General features: G+C 59.9%; 1 protein-coding gene across 9 annotated transcripts in view; it reads left to right on the top strand.

The window, feature by feature from the left end:
* The first annotated feature begins 693 nt into the window (after positions 1 to 693).
* SHC2 (SHC adaptor protein 2) overlaps positions 694 to 20,347 on the top strand; it is a 32,328-nt gene continuing 12,674 nt past the window's right edge. For 7 of the 9 annotated variants that reach the window (XR_004276678.1, XR_004276683.1, XR_004276691.1 and 4 more), the window contains exons 1-9: positions 1,157 to 1,885; positions 14,214 to 14,284; positions 15,972 to 16,032; positions 16,218 to 16,337; positions 17,519 to 17,572; positions 17,698 to 17,749; positions 17,827 to 17,953; positions 19,050 to 19,197; positions 19,782 to 19,845. Coding sequence is in view for 4 of the 9 variants with exons in the window: in XM_032304042.1 (XP_032159933.1) it covers positions 1,421 to 1,885; positions 14,214 to 14,284; positions 15,972 to 16,032; positions 16,218 to 16,337; positions 17,519 to 17,572; positions 17,698 to 17,749; positions 17,827 to 17,953; positions 19,050 to 19,197; positions 19,782 to 19,845 (1,162 nt within the window). In the remaining 5 variants the exon portion in view is untranslated. Of the gene's footprint in view, positions 1,051 to 1,156; positions 1,886 to 12,730; positions 12,843 to 13,048; positions 14,023 to 14,213; positions 14,285 to 15,971; positions 16,033 to 16,217; positions 16,338 to 17,518; positions 17,573 to 17,697; positions 17,750 to 17,826; positions 17,954 to 19,049; positions 19,198 to 19,781; positions 19,846 to 20,347 lie in introns of those variants that run through there. The other 2 variants (XM_032304084.1, XM_032304076.1) reach the window with 2 other exon arrangements.

Below are 20,347 nucleotides of genomic sequence, written 5' to 3'. Positions count from 1 at the left end.
AGGTGGACACACACCAGGACCCCTACACACACGCCCACCCCCAGGGGAACCCGGATGCCCCCCTCACATGCATACACATGTTCAAATCTGCACACAATAGACCAACAGGTCAACTCTCACACGGTCTGCGTATGTGTACAGACACACAACACACAAACCCTGATGGGGGGTCCAGGCCCTGAAAACATCACCCCGCCCCCCGCCCTCCCGGCAGACCCCAGGGACTCGCCCGCGGTACACCCTCTTCTCGCGACCACGCAGAGGCACTGGAGCCATCCCGAGGCGTGACACACGCCGGCTCCCGCGGCAGCGCCGACCCCAGCCCCACCCCAACGCTGGCCAATCCGCTGCGAGTCCCTCCCCGCTCGGCCGCCTCCCCTACAGGCTTCGCGGGCTACAGCCAGGCTGTGATCTCATTTCTCTGATTTATCGATCCGGCTCCCCGCAGCCTCGCCCCGCCTTTCCCACCTGCCCGCGCGCCCCGGCCCCCCTCCCTTTGTTTCCCGGCAGTCAGCCCCACCCCCGGGCGGGGCAGGGGAAGGAGGCTGGGTCCTGGGGTGACCGTGGCTGTCGAACCCTTGGTGCAGAAGGAATCAGACTTTGAGGTCTGGGTGGGGGACAAAGAGGCTGGGGACGGAGGGGCGGGCCGGCCTGAAGGCCGGGGCCCATGAGTTCAGCTGGGTCAATGCCGTACAGAACTCCCCAGAAATGGAGGAGGAGCCTGTGACCCTCCAGCTCGCGCCCGGAGCTTCCAGCCTGGGAAACCGAAGCCCAGAGAAAAAGCAGAATAGAGACCGGGCTTTGCTCCTCCCTCCCAGACCTCGCCAGCCCAACCCACACGCCTGGGCACCCGTCTTCGTCGCGTGCCCCTCTCTGGGTCTCAGTTTCCTCATTAGGAAACGGAGCGAGGCGGTCATTTTCAAGCGTCTCCCAACGGGAACAGTGGGGAGGGAGGGGCCCGACCTTGGGGTTTGGAGCTCTCGCCTTCGCCGACCGCGTCCCCACCCCTTTCCAGGCGCCAGTTTTCCCGTCAGTCAGAAGCGGGAGGAGGCAGGTGATTTCTGTGTCTCCCACCTCCGTCCTTCTAGGAATTTGGGCACCGGTGGGTGGGGCGAAGCTGGGGTCGCCGACCCGGTCTAGGGTTGGAAACGTCGTCTCCCTTCCCGGCTGCTGGACCCGAGGCAGCGTCCGGGCCTCCGGCGGGCCTCAGTTTCCCCAGCCTCCCCGCAGGCGCCGGGACGCCCAGGGCCTGGGTCCCAGGGGCGCAGCCCCCCGCGGCTGCGCGCTGGGCCGGGCGGATGACATCACCGGGCCGGGGGCGGGGAGGGAGCGGGACGGCGGGGAGGGAGCGGGACGGAGGAGAGGGCCTCCTCCGCGCCAGGCGCAGCGCCCGGTCGGGCTCGGTCGGGCGACCGCGGCCATGACGCAGGGTCCGGGCGGGCGCACGCCCCCCGCACCCCCTGCGCCCCCCGAGCCCGAGGCGCCCACCACCTTCTGCGCGCTGCTGCCGCGCATGCCGCAGTGGAAGTTCGCCGCTCCCGCGGGCTTCCTGGGCCGGAGCCCGGCTGCAGCGCGCACGGCCGGGGGCGCGGGGGCCGCCGATTCCCAGCCCGAGCCGGCCGGCCCGGCTGGCGTCCCAGCGCTGGCGGCGGCGGTCCTGGGCGCCTGCGAACCGCGCTGCGCCGCGCCTTGCCCGCTGCCCGCGCTCAGCCGCTGCCGGGCCGCGGGGGCACGGGGGCCGCGGGGCGCGCGGGGGGTGGCCGGGCCCCCGGACGCCGCCGCCGACGAGTGGATCCGCAAAGGCAGCTTCATCCACAAGCCGGCGCACGGCTGGCTACACCCAGACGCCAGGGTCCTGGGGCCCGGGGTCTCCTACATCGTGCGGGTAAGTGCGCCGCCCGGGGTCCTTGGGACCGTCTCTTCCCCCGACTCCCAGGCTGGGGCTGCCCTCCGCCCTTCTCTCCGCCGCCCACACCCAGCGAGCTCCGGTCTCTCTCCTCCACCCTTCCTCCTCTCCCCACCGGCCTGGACCCCCATCTCCAGCCGGCGCGGCGCTGGGGTCAGCGTTCCCACCGCGTCACGTGGGGAGAGGCGGGGAGAGGGCGGCAGGTGGGTGGGGGGCACGCATGCGCGGGTGAAACATTCTCCGGCTCCGTGGGTGTTGCAGGGGGTGCGCGGGGGGGGGGCGCGGGTGGGCCCGTCCTACCCCCACGGACCCGCCTTAAAAGCGTCTTCGCGGAGTCGGAACCTGCGGAGGCCCTGGCGGAGGTGGGGGGCGTGTGGAAAGGGGCCACGCCCAGCCGGACCGCAGGATTGGGGGGAGACTGGGGGACTCAGGGTGGGGTGAAAAGCGAGGGGCCCTCCTTTATCCTGGCGAGCCTTTCAAGCAGACGGAAGAGCATCTGTGCGTCTCTGCATACGACTGTAAACATTTTACCGTCTCCACTCAGATGTCTGTCCCTGAACCCGTAGAGCGAGCTAACTCGGAGGACGCTGGCCGTTCAGGGCTTCGCACGGTCTCCCTCCCTCCGGAGAAAGCGGTCCTCTTACCACAGCCCATTGTTCCGTCTGAGAAACCATCAGATTCCAGAATGTCCTCAAACGTCGGGCAGGAGTCACACCCCCTCAGGTGGCTTTTTGGGACAAGGACCCTGCAAGTTAATGCATTTACATTTGGTTCTCTGTTCCCTTTGCAGCTGTCCCCAACACCTCCTGTCCCACCTCTCCGAGGACTGGGTGGAGTGGTGTCCCCTGCTAAGTTCATGTCCACGGGCACCTGTGAATGCAGTTTTCTTAGAAACATGGTCTTTGTAGATAGAATCAAGTTAAAATGAGGTCGTCCTGGAGTAGGCTGGTGTTGTCTTAAAAGGGAAATGACACAGACCCACAGGGAGAAGCCGCATGAGGAGGAAGGCAGATGTGGCAGAGATGCTCCCACAGGCTTGGGGACCCCAAGGGTTGCTCCTCCCCACCCCCAGGAGCTGGAGGAGGCAGGAAGGACCCTCTCCTGGAGGGAGCCTCCAGACGCCGCGTGGCCCTGCCTACACCCTGATTTCAGACTTCTGGGTGTGCAGAGCTGGGAGAGGAGACGTTTCTGTGGCTTAAGTGGCCCGGCTTGTGGTGCTTGGTTTTGACAGCCCCAGGAAAGTACTGCGTCCCTGAGAGTGTGGACTTCCTGAATGTCACAGACCCTCCCTCCTCCACGCCTGGCTCAGGTCTGAGCATTGTATCATCCGGGGACCCTGTAGGATGTGTGGAGCCTCAGGCCCCAGCGTGGACTGGCTGGGCCCACAGTCTGGGTCTGTCTCTGTTCTCGGGGGTCTTTGACTTGGCTCTTTGCCCTTTCTTTTCCTGAATTCTGGCAACGGGTCTGCAGGCGTGACTGGGTTCAGGATTTGCTTTGTAGCAAGGGTGTCACGCGCATGGTGGACTTCCCAGCTCCGGAGAAGCTGCATCCGCCCTGTGGGCGTGGGGCGTAGAGTGTTCCGGATTCGGATGCTTGGGCTGTGGGGCGCACGCTGTTAGGTTACTGCCATGATAATGACGTTTTCGTCAACGCAGCGAATACCAGTGCACTCCGGGTGCACTGGTGTGGCAGGAGGATCCGGTCCCCGCGCTTACAGGCTTGATTCCACGGGAGACGCTAATAGTAAATAGTAAATAAAGAGAACATGGAAGTGGCGGATACTGGCAGGTGCTAATTAAAATAGAATGATGTCAGGGTAAGACTGGGTGTTTACTTCAGAGGGGGTCATGGGGAAAGGGATCTTGCAGGAGATGACATTTCTTTTCTTTTTTTTTTTTAAGATTTTATTTATTTATTTGACAGAGAGAGATCACAAGTAGGCAGAGTCAGGCAGAGAGAGAGGAGGAAGCAGGCTCCCTGCTGAGCTGAGAGCCCGATGCGGGGCTTGATCCCAGGACCCTGAGATCATGACCCGAGCCGAAGGTAGAGGCTCAACCCACTGAGCCACCCAGGCGTCCCAGGAGATGACATTTCAATGAGACCTGAAGCCATGAGGCCCCAGACATGAAACAGCTGGGGAGGGGGAGTCCCAGGCAGGGGCATAGCAAGTGCCAAGGCCCAGTGGCAGGGAATGCACTTGGCATGTTTGGGTAACAGCCCCGGACCCGTGTGTGTGGAGCTTCCAGAGAGAAGCAGCAGAGGAATGGGTTGTAGGCAAGCTTGGTGTGGATGGTTTTAAGCAGGGCTCAAAGGGTGGAGTTTGGGGTTTGGAGGGGTCTTTCTGGGAGCTCTGTAGAAATGGGGTGGGGGTGAGGGCCAGAAGGGGACGAGAGACGAGTCCCTGGATCAGGGACACATGGGGGCGGAGAGAAGTGGGGACCCTTCTGTGGAGATGGAGCCCACAGGCGTCTCTGACGGATGAAGGATCTGAACCAGCCTCTGTCTCTGCTGGGTTTGCCTGGAAGCCTCATGGGCCTCTGGAAAGATCCCTGTTTGAGATGAGAAGGTGGAGCCCCGGCAGGCAGAGAGGGGAACGTGGCACCTGAGTTCTGGGCGCCCAGTACGGTGCCAGGCATGGACCGGCCTGTGTCATCGTCACGGCCCTGAGGGTGCCCGCCCGTCATCTAGATGAGGACACCAAGGCACGGCAATGTGGAGGAACCCGTGGGACCCTCTCCTGCTAAGGGACATGGTGGCCGCTGCACCCCAAACCACACTCAGAGCTTTGAGGTGAAGGACGTCGCCGTCTCGTGGGAGAGGGCCCCTCTGTGGCCGCTCAGCTCAGCGGCCCGCTGACCTTCCTGTGGATCCGGGCTCTGTCACTCTGTGTTGGCGTGAAAGTGCCCTCGAAATCCGCGTCTACCTGGAACCCCAGAACGTGATCTTGTTTGGAAACAGGGTTTTTGCCGATGTAATTAAGGGTTCCTGGTAAACTATGTGAGGACACCTGGAGAAGGTCTGTGTGAAGAGGGGGCGGAGAACAGAGCGACGGGGCTGCGTGTCCGGGGCCACCAGGGGCTACCAGCGGGCTCCACCGATGCAGGAAGACCCTCCTTCAGGGCAGGGGGTGGGGGGTGGGGTCCAGCCCTGAACACCTGGATCTCAGGCCTCCGGTCTCCAGACTGAGAGAGTTCACGTCTGTTGTTCTAAACTGCCCTGTCTGTGGGGTGACAGCCACCCCAGGAGGTGAGGATGCCACCCTTGATGTGACTTCCCTCTCAGACCAGGTCTCCCTCTGGCTGTCCCGTCACCCTACAGAAAAGAGCCTTCTTCCCATCTGGTCCTTTCATGAGTGAGGGAACCTTTCTCAGAAATGCCCAGCCAGATCCCCCTCATATCTCTTTGGCCATGGGACTTGTGTCCCATGAACTTTGCCTCAACTAGCTGAGGGGTGGACCTAGAGCATTGCCGCCCAAAGACCTCCCTGAGGCAATGGAACGTTCCAGAGCTCTGCTGTCCAGTATGGTAGCCCCACCTGGCCACTTAGCCTTTGAAATGTGGCTAGTGTGACGAATGAAATTTTAGTTTTATTTAATTTTAAGTAAAATTCAGGTGGTTGCATGAGGCACATGTTTGCCTTACTGGACAGTTCAGTTCTAGTTGTCCCTGATCTTCTGATGTTTCTGAAGGGCGGATGTCTGAGCAAACTTCCGCTGTTAAGAATGTGAACCCGCACTGTGGACGAGCCAGAATCGGCATCAAGCTCTGTGGCCCACCAATCCTGTCTCCCTCCCACTCATACCATTTTGATGCATTGGGCTTCTGATGTCATAAAAACTCCACTGATAAGAACTTTCTGCTTTTTAAATTAAAAAAATATTTTTTTAATCTATTTGAGAGATAGAGTGAGAGAGAGAGAGAGTGCGTGCACTAGCAGGGGCAGAGGGAGAGGGAGAAGCAGGCTGCCCACTGAGCAGGGAGCCTGATGCAGGGCTCCATCCCAAGACCTTGAGATCGTGACCTGAGGCAAAGGCAGACGCATCACGACGGAGCCGCCCAGGTGCCTTGAGACCTTTCTCTTTCGTGAGGAGCCCTCATTCGTGCCCTGTCATAAGCTCTCCATGAACAAAGGTTTTAAAACGGTGTGCCCAGCTCTGCTCGTGGTGCTGTGGGACACAGAAAGACATTGACCCTGGCCAGGTGGACTGACTGGCTGGGAGGGATCAGAGCTCAAGCCTGGACACATGTCAGTGAAACAACGAGGACTCCATATCACTCAGTTTTTCCTGAAGTGTGGTTTTCATACGCTCATGATAATGCAAGGGAACTGTGGGAGATTAACTGAATAGAGATGTTTTTGGCTGAAACACAGCTTATTCCTTGAAGACAAGGGGTGGGGTGTCTCCAGGATGACTTAATTCAGTGGCTTGACAACATCCCTGATGACCTAAGGTCTTTCCATCCTTTTGTGCTGCTGTCTTCAGTATGCTGGCTTAGCTGCCCTCATGGTCCCAGAATGGCAGCCACTGCACCAGGCGTCACACATGGATCCAACCATGTGCATTGGAAGAAAAGAAGACCATTCCTTCCTTAGTTCTCTTTCCCCCCAGACCTCAATGGCCCCAAATGGCAAAAATCTATTCATAGCAAGAGAGATGGGATTATCAAGTTGACTGAAGCCAGTGATGAACAGTGTGGTGCCCAGATGTCTGGGGACTTGTTATAAATGCACATTCTTGGGCTCCACGCCAGAGCTGCTGTGTCAGAGACTCTGGGGTGGGCCCCCTGCAGTCACAGTTTCCAGGTGATTCCGACTTCAGTTTAAGACAACGGCTTGCAGTTCTGTTGGGTTAAGTGCTCCTCATTTAGACCCAGTATTTTGTAACCCTCCACCATGACATGAACCTCAGGTCTATCTGTAACACCTCCCTGCAGGTTGGTTTCCCTGAGAATCCATAGGATGTAACAAAGCAGCAATAAAAAGGAGAAACACAGTGACAACAATCTGTAATAGCTCAGGATATGTTTCGGTGTGTACATGTATAGACTTCGCTCCACATGTATAGACCCACTGGGACCTGGGTGGAAGCTGGTGCCTTCATGACGCCCAGGGTGCACACGGCTGCGGTGGATGTGGGGTCCAGCAGCTCAGACACCACTGGCGTTGCTGTAAGCGACGTGATATTCTGAACTAGTGGACAAGTCCTGGTAACGTCTGAGCTACGCAAAATAGTCTTCTGTCAATATGCGTGATAGTGTCACTAAATCCAGTGTGTATTAAGACCGTCCTGAAAAGTTAAACAGAATCCCCACGTGACCCAGTCCTGCCCTGTCTGGGTGTACCCTCCGAAGACGTGAAAGCAGGTTCCCACGCCCTGTGCTCATGGTAGCACCAGTCACAGCAGGTGCTCTAGGAAGCGCCCAGCGTCTGCCCACAGGTGGACACACACAGCGTGGTCCGTCCCCACGCGGGTACACGGTCCAGCCTCAGGAAGGGAGGGACCCTGACCCCTGCCACACACGGAGGGACCCCGAGGGTATGGGGCTCAGCGAGAGTGGCCAGAACCAGAAGGACCCATCCTGCAGGTCCCACTCCCAGGAGGGCCCCAGAGGAGTCCGTCCGCATGAAGAGGAGGTGGGTGCATGTGGGTGCAGGGGCTGGGACAGGGCTGGGGGGTCCGTGCTTCGTGGAGACAGAGTCTCCGTGTGGGGGGATGGAAAGTTCTGGAGCCGGAGGGTGGGGGTGTGAGCGTGCTTCATGTAATAGTGACCATGGGGACTTGCAGGTGCATCCTGCCATAGTTAGAAAGTAAACAAACAAAAGTGGCCCCACACACCTCATGTTACGGGTGAGGTGAGGTCGGTTGGGGGCATGGTGATTGCACAGGGTTTCCCACATGCACGAATGCCCGGCGGGATGTTCTGAAGTCCCAGGGGACGTAGAATCATTGATTGGGAGACTCCAATGTGGGAGTCTCCCCGTGCTCGGAGTGGGGCGCCCCACTTTCTGGTGATGGTGCAGCTGTCTCTCCGCTGGTGTCGGGCGGGCGTTTGCGCACGACTGGGTTTAGGTTGTGCGTTCAGGGCTGGAAGCACAGGGCTGGGCTGCCTCTTCCCCATCCAGCAAAGCAAGAGGCTGGGTGGATGTCCGTCCTGATACGGTTCTGGAAACTTGGGTCACTTGGTGTATTGGAAAGCATGGTGTCCCCCCCAACTCCATGTCCACTGGGACCTCCGAGTGTGACTTTATTTGCAGATGGAATCTGGTAGCGACGAGGCCATCCTAGGTTAGGATGGGCTGTAAATTTTTTTTTTTTGAGACAGCACACAAGCATGAGTGAGCAGGCGGAGGGGCAGAGGGACAGGGAGCGTGTCTCCAGCCGAGTGCCCGCTGAGCACAGAGCCTGGGGCAGGGCTCCATCTCCCGACCCTGAGGTCGTGACCTGAGCTGAAATCAGGAGTCAGACGCTTTACTGATGGAGCCCCCAGGGCCCCAGATCCCGTGAAGTCTAGAAGTACTGGTGTCCCGAGAGGAGAGAAGCGCGGATGCGGGGAGAAGCCGTGTGACTGCAGAGGCGGAGATGACTGGCCGGATGGGGCTGAGGCCGTCCTGTGAGGACCTGGAGGACCGGCATCCTTGCCCTGGAGCCTTCGGCAGGAACACACCCAGCTGACGTCTGATTTGGACACATGGTCTCTAGAACCAGGAGAGAGCAGGGCCCCATTGTTATCCACTGTCCCGATCCTGGTGGTTACGCGGCCCCTGGAGACCCACACACGGGCCAGGGGGACGTCTGTCTCCTTTGTGAGTGGTAAGTCTCTGTGGGGTCAGAGCCTCAGAACTGAGGCGTGGACGTAAGGCGTGGATGGGATTCTCAGGTTCGTGGAGGATGCACTTTTGCTCACCAGGAGCTCGGCTATTGGCCGCACAGACCAAGCCCCCTCCCCCACGCCAGGTGCCTGCAGAGCCCCCCCCCACTATCCCCTGCAACCCCTTAGGCTGCTCTGCAGCTTCGCCGGGAGGGGGGTTTAGAGGCTGTGCGAGCTTCCTGAGTGCCCACAGACTTCCGTAGGCTTGTCTTAGCAGAGTCGCCTGGACAGACACTTCGCCTTAGGATCGTGCTGCGGCCGTTCTGGTGCTGCTCAGAAAAGCTTGAGTAGGCTTCAAACCAGAGGCTGACGGGCACGATAGGCAGTTTCCTCTTTTCCTCAAACAAATAAAAAAACCTAAGATAGAATTCAGTACCATAAAATTTGCCCACTTAAATTGTACAGTTCAGGGGCTTTAGTACAAATTTACAGAAACCCTCACTATTGCTCTAATCCGAGAACGTTCCGTCTCCCCAGGAAGAAGCCCCGTCCCCATCAGCTGTCCCCGCCCCCCCAGCCCCGGGCCCTCATGGGCCCGCTTGCCCTCCGTGGACGTGTCGCATGCGTGGACTCACACCCCACGTGCCCTTCTGTGTCTGGTTCCCTCCCTGAGTGTCGTGGGCTCGGGGTCTGTCCCCGGGGCAGCGCGTGGGGGGGCCTCGCTCCTGCTGGGGCCGGGGACGCTCCCACGTGGGGGACCCGCTACATGGATCTTCTCATCTACTGATGAGGACTTGAGTGGTTTCCTGCCATTTCCTTAAAAAATAAACCCAGTTATGTTTATAGATGGAGTCTGCTTAGAATGTTGGGGCCACAGTAGTGTGGGCTATACGGCAGAGGATGATGTGAGGAGGAGGACCAGGTGGCGGAGGTTCTCCCCGCCGGGAGCGCAGAGAGCTGGGTGCTCACGCACCTCCGCAGGCCTGGCTTGCTGTGGGAGCTGGCTCTGTCCCTCCCCCTCCAGGCCTCAGCTCCCCCACCGGGAAATAGCTCCTTGCCTGTAGTGTTCTGGGGTGGGCTGTGACCTGCCTGTGCTTCCACGTGTGCCCAGGGGGAGGTGGGATACAGAGCCATGTGGGGTCTCTTCCTGACCTGTGTTAGTGTCCCCGGAGGCTCTCACCAGTCACCACACACGGGACAGCCTAAGTCAATGGCAGAGTCGGCTTTCCCGGCTCCAGGCCCTGGAGGCTGCTGGTTGGAGGTGCAGGTTCGCGGGAGGGGGGGGGCGCTCCTGCCAAGGCTCCCAGGGTCAGGCAGGCGCTGCATCTCTTGGATCCGCCCCTCTGAGCTCCCCTGGTGTCTTCCTGGGACACCCGTCTGGGATTTAGGGGCTGTCTATAGGCTCTGGGTGGGGGAGCAGGTGCACAGACCTTTAGCGAGGCCAGCGTCCAGCCCAGCACAGCTGGCGTCCGGTGGGTGGTGCTTCCTTGGTGGAGGTCATGCTCCCTGGTGACCAACCCTAGGCTGAATCTGACTTCTGAGCTTTGACCCCTGCTATCTATTTAAAAGTAAAAATTCTGTTTCTGGTCACTATTTACAAATTACGAGGTTTCACACCAAAGCCCCCGGATTTCTGGTCTCCTTTTTAAAAAAATCAGGTGTCTGGTAGCCCTGGGCCCCCATGGCTGTGGAATATGCTGTGTAGGCCCACACCTGTGGTCGTGCCAGAGACACCAGGGCCTCGGTGCATGGGTTGAAATCCTGCCTCTGCCACCTATAAGCTTGTGCTTTCTTTGAGCCTCCTTGGACTTGTGTTTCCTGAGGGCTAACAGTTGTCCCTGTGGCGCAGGGACACGGGGACGGTGCCTTGAAAGAGGTCATGTGTGATCAGTAGGGACGGTCTGCGTGTGCAGGAGCCTGCCCTGGCCGTCTGCTGGCCTCCCCTCTCTGGCCCCTTTGGCATCTGAGTTTGCAGTCCTTGTTCCCAGCCCTCCGGGGTGCCCCCGTTGCATCCCTTCTTCTGTGAGCTCCCATCTTTCCAGCACAAGTAAATCATGCTCCCCACCCTTCGCCAAGCAGGGACTGGGGGCACACTGGAGGATTTCAGCCTCCCAGAGAGGACCGGACATTAATTGGGGTGAACTTGGGGGTGGTATGGGAATCAGAACCCTTCATCCTGGGCTTAGAACACTGACACCCACGGCACAGACTCCGTACCTAGAGGGAACATACCTGTTGGGCAGCCAGCGTCCCACCAAAGCTGTCCCCTCAGTGAGAAAATCCACTCGGGGTCAGGGACTGCAACAAATTCCCTGTGAGGTCCCAGTTGTCTAACATATGCCTGGCATATAGGCCATGCCCATCCGTCTGTCCATCTGTCTATCCATCATCCGTTCATCCACCCATCCGTCCATCTGTCCACCCATCCTGTCTGTCTTTCCATCCATCATCCGTCCATCCGTCCATCCATGGTCCCTCCTCCTATCCATCTGTCCATCTCTCCGTTCACCCATCATACGTCCACCTGTCCTTTATCCATCATCCAACTCTCCATCCATCCACCTTTCCTTCCATCATCCGTCCATCCGTCCGTCCATCCATCCATCCAACCATCCGTCCACCCAAGAGAAGGTGAGAAGATCTATTCACTCCCTACTTAAAAGTCTCTCATGGCTCCCCAGTGTACGTAGCATGAAACCCAGCCCATTATCCCTGCCCTGGCGCCCTGCAGCCTCCTTGCTTGTGTCCTGTCATGTCTCTTTGCTCCCTGATTCTCTGCTCTAGCTACACTGGAGTGAGTCTGTGGCCTCTCCATGCTTGTTCTCACGTCTGTGCCTTCTACTTGCCATTCCCTTTGCCTGGGTCTTTGCTCGGCTTGCTCCTATGCTTCCTCTGGTCGCTATCTCAGTTAGCACTCACCATGTAACAAATCATCCCACAGTCTAGTGCAGGACGACAATCATTTATTATTTCTTGTGTTTCTTCATTCACATGGCGATGGGCCAGTGACCGCTGGGATGATGGTGATGGGCCACGTATCTGTCCTCATGGAGCAGGCTGGCCTGGCCGTGTCTCAGGTACCTGAGACCCGTGAGGGACAAGATCCAGGGCACAAGTGACCTTTAGACCTTGACTGAGTCACCTTTGGTGACATCTCTTTGGCCCAAACAATGTTCCATGGCCACCCCTAGGGCTTGGATGACGGAGGAATGGCTTACGACTGTGTTTTACGGTCTGTCAATAGCACGAGGTTTCTCTCCCAGAAGCAGCCACTATAACCTGCTAGAGTCACTCATCTGTGCTCGAGCAAACATACACACACACACACAGTATATACATGCGTGTGTGCACGTGTTTGTCCTTGACCCCTTGTGCATGTGAATGATGACTCACCATGGCCTCTGTTCTACACCTTGTTCCTGCTACTTAATGAGAGACCTTGGAGATAATCTCATATAAATACATAAAAAATTCTTGTCTTTCTTACAAATGCATACCCTTGCATTCCAAGAACGATGATTTGCTTATATTTAGCAAGAATATAGGGCACCCAGTTAAATGAAAAGTTCCAGTGAACACCAATAATTCTTGGTATAAGTATGTCCCATGAACTATTTAGGACATACTTATACTAAGAAAATATTCATTGTTTAGTGGCATTTCCAGTTGAACTGGATCATGTATTGAATCTGACACACTGGATGTGTTGAGATTTAGGATGTCTCTGATTTCTAGCTGATTTGTTCAGTGCTACGGGTGCCAGCAGGACAGGAGGGTGTGTGCGAAAGGTGTACCTGAGGGGAGACTGAGGGGGGCAGGGCGCCCAGAGGAGGGCCAGGCATGGGGAGCCAGCCCCTGGGGCCAGCATGAAGGGCAGCTTGGGGGCAAAGGGAGTGGGCGGGTGCTGATCCACCAGGGCATCTTGCGGGCAGCACACACCTGCCCGCCTGTTCCCCTTCCAGTCCTGCGGGCTCAGAGCCCCGTGGAGGGCAGGACATGGGCTGCCCCACACCCCAACTGGTACACACCCCCGCAGCCCCTGGGCTGTTGTATCTGTGGGGTGAAGTCCTACAATGAAGTTTCAAGGTCAAAGTGTGTGTGAATTTGTGATTTTTTAAAAATTGAGGTAACATTTTGGGGCGCCTGGGTGGCTCAGTGGGTTAAAGCCTCTGCCTTCGGCTCAGGTCATGATCCCAGGGTCCTGGGATCGAGCCCCATGTTGGATTCTCTGCTCAGCAGGGAGCCTGCTTCCTCCTCTCTCTGCCTGCCTCTCTGCCTACTTGTGATCTCTGTCTGTCCAATAAATAAATAAAATATTAAAAAAAAATTGAGGTAACATTTACAACAGTTACCCATTAACTATTTTCTATCCTGTTCTGTTCTATTCTGTGCTTTTATTTTAAGTAAGGTCTGGGCCCAGCAGGGGGCTTGAGCTCATGACCCCGAGATCAAGAGTGGTGTGTTCCACAGACTGAGCCACCCAGGTGCCCCCCATTACCCTTTTCCAAGTGTACGTATGCTTTAATGGTATTTAGTACATTCACAAGGTCACGGAACCATCAGCACTCTCTGGTTCCAGAACATTCCCTCATTCCAGAAAAACCTGTTCCCATTAGCGCCGACCCCCGCCTCCCCCAGCTGCTGGCACCTGCCGGCCACCTTTCTGTCTCCGGGGTTTGCCTGTTCTGGAGGTTGCACACGCATGTTCGAGGGCGCATGGTGAGGGGTGCTGCCATGAGGCCATCGGTACAGCATGGCAGACGCCCTAGCACCCAGACGCTGGCCGGAATGAGGCTTCCGGCCTGGGCTGGTCCCCGACGGCCTCCTCTCGCAGCGGTTGAAGCAGTCGGGGAGCTCTGCCGCTGTTTCTTCCCCTGTTGTCCCTCAGCGTCATCTCTCGGAGACTCGGAAGCCCCCTTCTGTGGGGATGGCGGCCTCGGCAGGGGTTGGCACACTTCCCCTGGAAAGGTCCAGACAGTCCAAGGGTTGGGTTTCATGGGCCAGATGGTTTCCTCCCTATCTGCCTGCGGGCCCTGTGCTGGGTGTGGGGGCTTGAGTGTGAGCCAGAGCCTTGCCATCCTGCTCACCCTCCTGGCCCTCCTGGGCTCATGCTCCCATGGAACGGAAAGCGAGAACTAACAGCAGACAGTTGGACCAACAGCAGCCCAGCCTGGGCCTGGAGGGATCAGTCAGCTTCCGGAAAGCACTTGCTTAGCGTCCGGGAAGGTGGCTCTGAGGATGTGGCTGCTGAGCCTCGAGATGGGGAAGGAATCTGTCTGCGAGTTGAGGAAGAAGGAGGGCAGCAGGTGCAAAGGCCCTGGGGCAGCAAGGCAGGATGTTGCTGAGCACGGGGCAGGGCTGCAGCCCAGTGGGGGCGAGAGGAGAGAGAGCAGCGCGTGCTGGAGGAAAGGCTTGGGTTCACCTGTCCCCCGCCCCGGGCCCGTCTGGGCTGGTGCTTGGGGCCCACCTGCTAACGGCTCGTTCTCTCTCCCCGCAGTACATGGGCTGCATCGAAATCCTCCGCTCCATGCGCTCTCTGGATTTTAACACCCGCACCCAGGTGACCAGGTGAGCCTCGGAGACCGGCCGCTGTGGGGCCAGGGGCTCTGGGCAGCTGGGGAGGGCTGATGTGAGGCTTCGGAGGTGGCTCAGACAGTTTGCCCTGGGAGCCCAGGAGGAGAGGCGCGGTGAGGTTCCCTCCTGCCGCCCGGCTTGGGCAACAGTGTGGCCAGGAGTTGGAATGGCCTTGGGGTGGGGCGCGTGGTGTCTGAGTCCCCATTCTGTCCTGCCCTCCAGAGGCCCCTGCTCCCCAGACCCTGCATTTTCTCTCTCAGGTAGAGAGGATGCCTAGTCCCTTGCAGTGTGTGGGACCTGCGGGTGCTGGATCGTTCCTGGTTAAGACTCGGGTCAGGGCCGACGGGCTGGGAGCCTGTCCAGGGCGGAGACAGCATCTCTGTGGTCCCTGCTGTCTTTGGGGCAGAGACGGTGATCTCATGGTGCTCTGAGCTTCTGGGAACAGTAACGAAGAGTTCTGGGTCCAGCCAGGGCCGAGCCCGAGGGGAGAGACATCTTTTTGCCTGTGAGCACTAAGCTAGTCTGTTGGCTGTAGACAGGAAAACACTGCTGAGACGTCATTCAACGTGTCAGCAGCTCACCCGCTAAAGTGCACAAGCCGATGTGTTTTAGTTTCTTCCCAGGGTTGTGCAACCACTCCCTCCCCAATTCCAGAACATTCCATCAGCCCAAAAAGAGGCTCTGTGCCCATCGGCAGTCACCCCCTCTCCCAACCCTCCCCCATCCCCCGCCCCCACAAGGCCCCTTCCCATGCGTGGAGGAGCCTGGTCGGGGCGTGTCACATACGTGGACTGACACCCCGTGGGGCCTCCTGTGTCTGGTTCTCTCCCTGAGCGCTGTGGGCTCAGGGTCGTCCCTGGGGCCGTGCGTGGGGACCTCGCTCCTGCTGGGGCCGGGACGCTCCTGCACATGGGGGAGGCCTGTGTATCTGTTCACGAGTCGGTGGACCCTTGGGTGTCAGTGGTTATCACAACTTGAGCTGCTGTGAACAGGTCTTGTGTGGATTGTGTTTCCTTTTTTCCTGGGTGTGTCACCTGGCTGTGGGGGGCTGTATGCTGACCCCACATCTCTCTGTTTGGAGAGCTGCTGGACCATTTCCAGGTGGCAGCTCTGTTCAACTTCCTGCCGGCTGGATGCAAGGGTCGGGTTTGTTCTCGTGGCACCAGTTTTCCCGGGCCCGGTGTAGTCTGACCTTCAGGGTCCCGTGATGTCCTGGCCCCCTGGGGGACTGGCCGTTTCCCAGCGGTCTGTTGCTTATTGTCTGGGGGAGCCCAGAGCAGAGTCACCGTCTCAAGCCACAGATGGGGATCTGACGGGCCTGTGGCCACGCGGAACTTGGGGTCCAGGCTCTGGGCCTGTGCTCATCCCCTGTCTGCGTGCTGTGGTCTAACGTTGGGCTGTGGTCCAGGGATGCATTGGTCACTGAGAAGGGAGGCGCCAGAGGGTGAGAACCGAGGGTGGTGTGTGTGTGTGTGTGGGGTCTGCAGGCATGCACCGGGTGGGGGCCAGTAGCCCTGATCCAAGGCTCTGTCCCTTCCTCCCCTTTCCAGGAGCCCTAGCTTCCCTCCCTCCTGAGAGCCCGTGGCATCTGACCCCCACACTCTGCGAGCTCTTGCCTCCTCCCCAAGCGCCCCACCCCCTCTCAAGCTCACTGAGCCCCCTCCTCCCTCCCCCCATGCAGGGAAGCCATCAACCGGCTCCATGAGGCTGTGCCTGGCATCCGGGGCTCCTGGAAGAAGAAGGTGGGTGAGGGGCTCCCGGTCCCCGAGTGGTACTGGTGTGCGTGGCTGGAGCAGTGGGGGCTGGCGTGGCCGACCTTGGGCCCCGCCCCAGCGCCCCCCTTCCCCTGCAGCCCCGCCTTCTGCAGCGGTGCGGAGCTAGCCAGCCTGCAGGCCCCGCACTGCCCCCTGCCCCATCCCCACCCCAGGCCCCCAACAAAGCGCTGGCCTCCATCCTGGGCAAGAGCAACCTGCGCTTCGCGGGGATGAGCATCGCTGTGAGCATCTCAACCGACGGCCTCAACCTCTCGGTGCCCGCCACGCGCCAGGTGGGTGTCACCAGCTGCAGGGCTGCCCTGGCTTCTGGGGGAGGCTGGAAGGGTGCTGGGTGCAGGGCCGCGGGTGGATGTGGTCACCTGGGGTGTGCAGAGAACCCACCCGGAGCCAGGAGCTGAGCTGCCCTCATGGCAGGCACAGTGCGGGGCTGCCACCAACCACCATGCCCCCGCAGAGAGTGACCCGGACGCAGGGTCAGCAGTGCCCGGGGGAGGGCCCTGGCTTGGAGTCTTGGTGGAAACCAAGAGAATAATTACAAATCCTAAAAAGGACCATGGGGCCCGGCAAGGGACGTTGTAGGTGTGCAGTAGGCTCTGTGACGGAGCAGGGGCATCATGGAGGGCTTCCCAGAGGTGGTGACGTGAGCTGGGAGGGAGGAGGTGAGCAGAGGACATCCCAGGCAGAGGCCCTCTGTGGGGAGACAGAGGTGGAGAAGTCACAGCCTCGGGACTTGTCGAGACAGCACCGTGACCCTGGAGAGTGCTGGGATGTGCGGCTGTGGGGGCACTCGGAGGGAGGGAACCCAAGCCAGGTTGTGTGTGGCGGACCTGGGGAGCCACTGACTGCTCCCTGGGTCACGGAGGCACCTGAGCACTCAGGACAGCCATGGATGGTGGCAAGAGAGCACACAAGCGAACATGGAAACGAGTGTGCAGATGTGCACACAGGACACATGCAAACGAGGACGCATGCATAAGTGAACCGCAGATGAGCCAGCCCATGCAAATGAGCATGCAAATGAGCATGCAGATGAGCACAGGGTGGGTATTGTGGAGCCTGGAGCCTGGGGCGGTCCTGCCTGCGTCTCTGCCTGTGAGGTGGCCCTGGGTGTGCCCAATGATCCGGCGGCCCCAGGTGTCATGTGCGTGGCTGTGCAGGCCCACGCGGGGCGTGTCAGCGTGTGGAGAGGGCTTGAGTGTGTCCCGGTGTATGTGGTAGTGGCTGTGTCTCTGGACCTGTCCCCGTGGGGGCATCTGTGCAGGGAGGAGTGTGTCTGTGTCTCTGTGTGTGACTATGCGTGTCTGTGCTTCTGTGGGTGTTGGGTGTGTTTGCGCATGCTTGGGGGTGGGCGTGACCTCTGCACCCTGCCCCGGGGGCCGTCCCCATCCAGGTGTATTTCTGGTCCACTCCCTGTGGCCCTGGCCTGTGACCATGTATGTCTCTCTCCGGCCAGATCATCGCCAACCACCACATGCAGTCCATCTCCTTCGCGTCAGGCGGCGACACGGTAAGGCCGGAGGCTGGAGGCGGACTCATGCCCCTTCTGTTCCCTGAAGAGGGCCCCGCACCGCTGGATCCGGGGGCAGCCTCCTGGCCGGGCTGACCCCTGCCCCGTGCTCGCTCTCTTTCCAGGACATGACAGATTATGTAGCCTATGTAGCCAAGGATCCCATCAACCAGAGAGGTGAGGTCCCGGCGGGGGCGGCTGGGGGCCCCAGGGGCCAGGCCGACGGATGCCCCGTAACGTGCCGCCGTCTGCAGCCTGCCACATCCTGGAGTGCTGCGGGGGCGTCGCCCAGAGCGTCATCAGCACCGTGGGCCAAGCCTTCGAGCTGCGCTTCAAACAGTACCTGCATAGCCCCCCCCGGGTGGTCATGGCCCCGGAAAGGTACAGACCTGCCTTGTCCTGTCTTCCCGGGGACAGCGTGTGCCCTGACCGAGGCCAGGCGCCCGGGCCTCGTGCTTGCCTCCTCCGCGTTGGGGGCCGTCTCTGCTCTGTCCCGACTTTCCTCCGTGCGCCCCGTGGGCTCGTGGCCCACCGCCGGGCCCGTCCCCTCGTCTGGGAACCCGGCACGAATGCACCTGCTCTGCCCCGGCTGGCCGAGGCAAAGATCTGAGGAGCCACTCCGGGCGGGGGCCCCCACTTCTGCAGAGGGCCAGAGGGTCCATGCTCTCGGCTGTGTGGCCAGACCGCCTGTCCTGGCCGCTGTGGCGTGGGGGTGTCTCGAGGGGTCCCGGGCTGAGGGCCAGCAAGTCTATTTACACACACGAAGTTTGGACTTCATGTCGCTTTCACGTGTCACCAAACATTGTTCTTTTGCTGTTCTCTGAATCATTGAGAAGTTCTGTGGCTTAAAAGAGAAGAATCCATTCTTAGCTGCTGGGCCGCCGCCTGTGGGCAGCCAGCCGGATCGCAGAGCCTTGTGCTCAGCTGCCTGGCTCACGAGGTAGCCAACTGTCCGACTAAGTAGTGGGTAAACCGTGTGAGCCGTTTCCAAGAGCGGAGTTCGCAGGGACAGACTGGGCTGTGGGAGTCCTCACCCGCGTGCCTGGAACCCTGTCCCTGTGGGCTCACGCCCCACACATGTGCACGCCTCCCGGGCCTTGAGGGGCGGGGGGTTTGGGGGCCGGTTCCCGTGGCTGCCCCTGTTTTACTCTCAGGACCCGCAGGGCCAGAGGGCAGGGCCGTGGCAGTGCTGACAGCACTGCCACCCTAACCTCGGGACTGGCTCTGGGTACAAGCGTGGGGCGAGCGTGTCCCCCCCACCCGCCAGAGCGAGGACCACTGTGGTTTAGCAGAAGCGCTGGGGAGCTCACAGCACCCCGGTGGGAAAGAGCTTGTAGCTCCCCCCACAGCCAGCCCGGGAGCGCCAGAGCCAGAAACTCAAGCTGCAAGGCCTTAGCACCCTCTTGGGGGTCGCCATTCTCTCTGCCCCTGAGCCCTGGGGCTCCTGCCTGTGCTCCCGCTTGCTGTCTGTCCCCAGGCTGACCAGGCCAGAGGACTCGGCCTGGGGGGATGAGGAGGAATCGGAACACAATTACTACAACAGCATCCCAGGGAAGGAGCCGCCCCTGGGCGGACTGGTGGACTCCAGGCTAACTCAGCCCTGTGCCCTCGGGGCCCTCAGCCAGGTCAGCCTCTTTGGCCCTCATGGGCTGGGCCAGCGGGGGTGGGGGGTTGCGGCGCTGACTTCTCGGGCCTAACGCCAGCGTTGCCTTCTCTTTCTCTTCTCTGTGATCACGGTGGCGGGTCCTGTGCCTTCCTCCCTTCCCTGCCCAAACTGCACAGGGTGTCTGGCCCTACTCCAGCCTCAGAACCCTGAGCGGATTCTTGTATCCACAGTCTCATCAGGGCCATGAAAGGGGTGTCTGCGGCGGTACCAGGAATCTATGACAGGGAGTCCAACTCGGGGGTCAGGAGGACTTTCGGGAGGAAGCAGCGTTTGGGCCGGTCCTGACGGGTGAATAGGAGTTGCCTGGGAGAGCAGTGCAGGGAACGGCACCCAGGTGGAAGGAACAGAATGTGGCAGGTGGCAGGAAGGTGCAGAGGGCAGCTGAGGCTGCGGCAGAAGTGCGTAGAGGGTTGAGGAGGGCAGTGTGGGGCCCAGGGACGGGGGCGTCCCTTGCCTTTGACCTACGTCTCCAGCCGTGCAGGAGGGTGGGTCCCCGGGAAGGGGACTTGCATGTGGCTGGAGGACCCTCACTGTCTTTTGCAGGGGGCATCTCCTGCTCGAAGGGACACGTGCAGCCTGCCGTGGGACCTGGGCGCCCCAAGTGCTGGTAGGTGCCCCAGCCCCGCCCCTGCCCTCTCTTCACTTGGCCCTGTGAGACTGCGCTCACTCCCTGCTCTTGGGGTCATTGGCGTCAGTTTCTTTTTATTCCGCACAGACCACTTTCGTTGCATTTTGGGCAGAGGTGCTGTATTCCCATGGTTCAAAATGCTGGGGTGAAAGTGCACTTGGTGAGACGTTGCTGGGCACCCCTGCCCCGTCTGCCTCTCCGCCTGCCCGCGCAGGCCACCACTGTCCTTCGCTACTGGTCTCGTTTCCCCGGCATTTTCCACATCTGTTGCAGCCCGTTCACAAGCGCATGTCACTCTCCACGATCTCACGGACGGTGGGGGCTCTGCATGCTCGCTGTCCAGCTCGCTTCCCCACGCAGCCGTCCGCCCTGGGGTTCGCTCCGCGCCTGTCCGCGCACATGTCCTCACCCTTGTTCTGTTTGGCCCCTGCTCGGCCCGGAGGTGTGGGTGGACCTCCAGGTGTTTGCGGGGATGACAGCA

Source organism: Mustela erminea, chromosome 1 (assembly GCF_009829155.1).
Source record: "Mustela erminea isolate mMusErm1 chromosome 1, mMusErm1.Pri, whole genome shotgun sequence".
Taxonomy (NCBI): domain Eukaryota; kingdom Metazoa; phylum Chordata; class Mammalia; order Carnivora; family Mustelidae; genus Mustela; species Mustela erminea.
The sequence above is the reverse complement of the archived record's forward strand: the minus strand, read 5'-3'. Positions and strand labels throughout refer to the sequence as shown.